This window comes from Rutidosis leptorrhynchoides, chromosome 1, assembly GCF_046630445.1.
Source record: "Rutidosis leptorrhynchoides isolate AG116_Rl617_1_P2 chromosome 1, CSIRO_AGI_Rlap_v1, whole genome shotgun sequence".
Classification (NCBI taxonomy): Eukaryota; Viridiplantae; Streptophyta; class Magnoliopsida; order Asterales; family Asteraceae; genus Rutidosis; species Rutidosis leptorrhynchoides.
This window is the reverse complement of record NC_092333.1, coordinates 137,579,395-137,584,481: the sequence shown is the minus strand read 5'-3', so window position 1 is coordinate 137,584,481 and position 5,087 is coordinate 137,579,395. Positions and strand designations below refer to the sequence as shown.

Here is a 5,087-nt window from a genome sequence, read left to right as displayed (position 1 = left end):
ACAGGGATGAAATGAGTAATTTTGTCGTTGATTTATTTCTTTGGATTATTAATACTTCCTATTCTTTTTTTTTTTCTTTTTTTTAAGTTTTTATGCGAAATGCATTTCTGCTGGCTTTCTTAAGTGGAACTTTCAGTGTGGCAACTGCACACATATTAGGCCTTATATAAATAATAATAAATATAAATATATTTATTTGAATATTCGTTTAGGTCACCCTAATGTCACGTCATGCCTTCAATCAATATTTGCCAGAATCCAACTAGTTAAATTCATAACTTTACAGACAAAAGATGACTCCAAGTGATTGATAACTAGTTAGATTTTAACAAAGATGTTCAATGAATGTGTTTAACCAGTCAATGACTCCGAACAGGAAAACCTTTTTACCTTTTTACCTTTTTATAGGTGATTGATGATTTTGATTCTTATTGATATTAGAGGTTTATGCATCAAATTTTATGTGTTCAATTATTTATTTGGTAAATAAATCCTTAAAGATCTAGCCCTATTCATGTCTATTCGATTTGTATATAGCCCTAGATTCGGTCAAGCCAATCCTTTCTGAATTCAAATGAACCTCCAACTCACGCACGATGAACCTTCCAAATTCAAATTCAAATGAACACTAAATATATTAAATTAGTTATTAATTAATATAAATATATACATATACAACCCCAATAATTTACCAGGGGCACAGCATCATGATTGTCATGGATGCATAATGTTTACCAAATTATTGATATTCACCATTTTCCTCGATTTCGAGGATCCTTTTTATACATATATATTTACAAGAACGAAACAAGGTCTTACAAGTTATTACTGTTTCATTGGTTCTGCTTTGCAGATGGGGCACAGGTTCTTCATTGACAGCCATTTTCTGATGCAACCAACATGAAAATCATGACCGCAAACTCTTAACATCCCGATATCATCCATATTTGCATACTCTTCCTGCAAATCAGCCCATATCGAGTCCAATTTAGTAAATAACAAATAACTGAAGTGAATATAATGTGAACGTATCAACCATTGAACCTCACCAGACAGATGACGCAGTTTACTTCGTCTTGTATCTGATCTGAAGAGCAGTATATCGATTCTTGCACACATTTCGAGAAAAGATGCTCGGGTATGCCGGTATCGACACTTCCGATTCGTTCTCCAAGTGCAAGTAGCTCCTGTGTTTTCATTAGTTAGAGAATGAAAAGGATATTAAAATATATATATATATATATATATATATATGAAATAAAACATAAAAAATTGCCAACCTCGTAGCTCATGTCATCTATGTCAAGTCTCATGTCACGATGCTGATCGAATGGATTTCTGGATCCATAAATACCCGAACGATCCACAATCATAAGACCCTGCAAACAGACACGTGATAAAAAAAAATGTTAAAAGTATGTAATTTCTTTTCTTTTCTTAACGACGAATATAATTAGTATGAAATATAAACAATAAATAATGTGGACATACTTGTGGCGGCGTTCGATCATGAAAATTTACACCGGATAAAGATCGGTATCTTTCGCTTGACATCCTTGCGCGTGAAGATGAAGGTCTCCGATGATGCGATGAATAACTACTAGAAGCTAAATGCAACCCTTCATCTGTTAATGACGTGTTACCCAACTGTAAGTTGCTAGACGACACCCTGAATGTTGACCCTGGCCTTTGACCAAAGTTACTTCGAACCCCTCTAACAGATTGCACCAACGTATGACTGCTTCTGCTTGCGGGATTGTTATTTTGTTGCCCAATTATTACTGAAGAGCCAGGATTACTACTTCCATCAAGAAACGGGTTCAATTCATAATCTGTAATTCAAAAAAAAAAAAAAAAAAAAAAAAAAATAATAATAATAATAATATTACTGTATATTTAAAAAAGTTTCTTACAGTGATACATTGTAATTGTAATGATCAGTGAAAAAAACGTTACCATGAGCAGCAGAAGGCATCATGGGTTGATTCAAATGATTCGAACTCTGGCACAAATAATCATCCATTGGTCGGCTAGTTGTATAATACTCACGTGACAAATTGTTTGCGACGTTAGTCCTTGAAGATTCAGTTTCCATATCAAACGTAGACCTACTTCTCACATTCCTAATAGAACTATCCCCACCGATCATCAGACCATTTGCGTTTGCCATATGATAATCCCAAGGTGCGTGAAAAAAATTCGGTTCCCTAGTTGGGTCCCATGCTTCATTGATCATGTTAAGATCAGACGAACTACCAGCACCATCGTTAATACCCGGGCTTTTACGTTTATATTGTACTCTTCCATTACCGACACTAATATCGAATAAATCTTCTTCATTAAACGGATTTCCATTGTAATTAGAAGAAGAGGCTTGATTTGTATAGTCTTCGGGTGATACATATGTATGCATAGAAAGATCTGATGGGCCCGCAACGTTTTGTTGATAGTTTGGGATCTGCATATTGTGAGGCAAAGGCGAAAAGCCACTTGTTAACGGAGCGTGTGTACAGTGAGTGTATTGTGATCCATCGATTGACATATTATCTGAGGGATATATAATAGAACTGCTTCCACCAGCCCCGTTTCTTGCTACAAATTAGAAATATAAACAACAAACAAAATTTATTAATTAAAATTAACAAATGACAATTTTACAAGGTGAGTTAGTTGTAATTTAACTTGTTTTTAAGATTAATACCAGTATGCATATAGGTATGTTCCGATAAGTTCCAGCTCTGATCATTCTCAGTTTCGGGCATGTAGTGAGGATTGTATAAATGCCTATGCCCCATACTTGATGGATCGCCAAAATCACTATAAATCAATTTTTAACTATTGTTAACAGTGATTGTAATAGTGTATGAATACTACACATAATCATGATACAATACATGCTGACTATCACTACCGATGGAGAATTTAGGATTGCTTATTTTGATGTGTTTATGATCTATCTAAAATTAAGATTAAGAGTATTCAAAAGAGTATTTGGGACTAGTTATATGATGTGAACTCACTTAACATCTAAATTTTCAAAAGCACTTCGAATTAACATCTAAACCTCATGTATTAAAAAAAAATTTAAACGAACACTAATATCACTTCTTACAAACATGCTTATATACTTATAGATATTACTATTATACTTACCTACAGTTGAAGTACCCGTGTTTTTTGTGAATTTGTAGATTTGTTAATAATAAGACGTTTCAAAATATTATAAAGATCATCGTCATCAATCAAGCTCTAAATTCCTTAAAATAATGGAGTAATTCACAAATCACATCATCAACAATCGTTACACCTATCGTAGTTCGATCAAATTACATAATCGATCAAATAAAATCACAATATTTAAAGAGAAAAAAATCCGCAAATTTATAAATAAATAAGCAATCGAACGATCGAGAAACTGGAACAGAAAAGAATACCTAATTTCCGTGAAGGTGATTCGGATAGAAATATGCAATGATGTAGAATATAAAATGTTAAAGAGATAAATATTGGTAAGGAGGATTCGGTGGATGGGCCAAATGAAAGAAAAAAGGAAATAAATAAAAGAGAGAAAGAAAAAAAGGTTTAGAAGAAAGAAAGAAAGGAAGGAAGAAAAGGGGGTGGGGTGTATTTGGGTGCGTATGAGTTGGGTTTGTGTTACGATTACACGAAACCAATTGATTCATCCCATAACCAATACCTCATCACCCACGTATTCGTATGTATAATATGCCCACACCAACTTGCGAATTGTTTTTTGTTTTGGCTTATCCTCCCAAAATCGTCCTTCTTATTCAGCCAATCTAAAAAGGGATCAAGTGGCTAGTGATGAAATTTTTATTTAGTGAAATTATGTCATGGTCTTCTAGGACAAGGAAGACCCAAAACTAACTCATGAATAGATTGTGAGTTAGCTCGGATTAGTCACAAGTTCAAGTGTATAACTCACTGTCAAATGTTAGTTTGAAAAAATAATGAAACTTCGTGACTTATAAGTCCATCATCCAATCTCATACTTGAACAATGTGGGATCGTAACAATACACCACCTTTAAAGAGTCAATGTCCTCGTTGGTCAATGGTCAGTAGGGATGGCAATGGATCGGATATGGATCGGGTGCGCCTATATCCATATCCATATCCATTTAATTTTTAAAATTCATATCCATATCCATATCCATATAAATATAATTCATCCATCCATATCCATATCCGTTGAATTAAGCGGGTTATCGGGTATCCGTTGGATGCAAAGTTTTTCTAAAAATATTTCTATTATGATATGTAATCATCAAAATATTTTTAACAATGATGTGTAATATATATAAGATATATGAATTTAATAATATTTACATAGTTGTATCTTCATAATCTATATTTTCGATAACATTTTAATAGTTTATAGTGCACATATATAAGGATATCTAAATATATATGCATATATTTAAGTAAACATGTATATATTTATATGTGTATATGTATTTCGGGTGGTAAATGGATATATTCATGGATGATTAACTATCATCCATACCCGATAAACTAATTTTTCACATCATCCATATCCATATCCATATCCATTTATCATCCGTTTAGATAATTCATATCCATCTAAATGGATCGGATCAGATAGATATCCAATGGATCGGACATCCATTGCCATCCCTATAATGGTCACAGCTATGTTGGTCACGGTTGAAACCATTTCTTCGTGTTCAAGCCACCATTCCATAGGCCACCACTTTGAGGCCTCGGGTCACGGTTGGCACCATCTCTTCGAGTCCAAGTCAGCACTCCATAGACTACCACTCCGAGGTATTGTGTCTCAAAGATGAGGGTAACTATGATACCAAATGTCATGGTCTTTTGGGACGAACCGAGGAAGACCCGAAACTAACTCGTGAATGAATCGAGGAGTTAGCCCGGAATAGCCATAAGTCCAAGTGTCGAACTCACTTCCGAAAGTTAGTTTGAAGGATGAGGGAGCATCTTTGCTCACTCAATCTCAAACTTGAACGATGTGTGACCGTAAAAGATTAACAAATATTGTTTAGTTAAAACTGATACTTTTATTTAGAGGAAGAAAGTGTATAT

The 5,087-nt window shown here is 34.0% G+C and overlaps 1 protein-coding gene across 1 annotated transcript; it reads right to left on the bottom strand.

Moving 5' to 3' along the window:
* Positions 1 to 629: 629 nt before the first annotated feature.
* Positions 630 to 3,593, bottom strand: LOC139865600 (uncharacterized). Its single transcript, XM_071853671.1, has 7 exons — positions 3,435 to 3,593; positions 2,702 to 2,817; positions 1,957 to 2,592; positions 1,492 to 1,832; positions 1,281 to 1,379; positions 1,050 to 1,187; positions 630 to 960 (listed from the first exon to the last, which is right to left on the bottom strand). Exons 2-7 carry the CDS (start codon positions 2,793 to 2,795, stop codon positions 826 to 828), a joined length of 1,443 nt encoding a protein of 480 aa, XP_071709772.1. The 5' UTR covers positions 2,796 to 2,817; positions 3,435 to 3,593; the 3' UTR covers positions 630 to 825.
* Between the last annotated feature and the right edge of the window lie 1,494 nt (positions 3,594 to 5,087).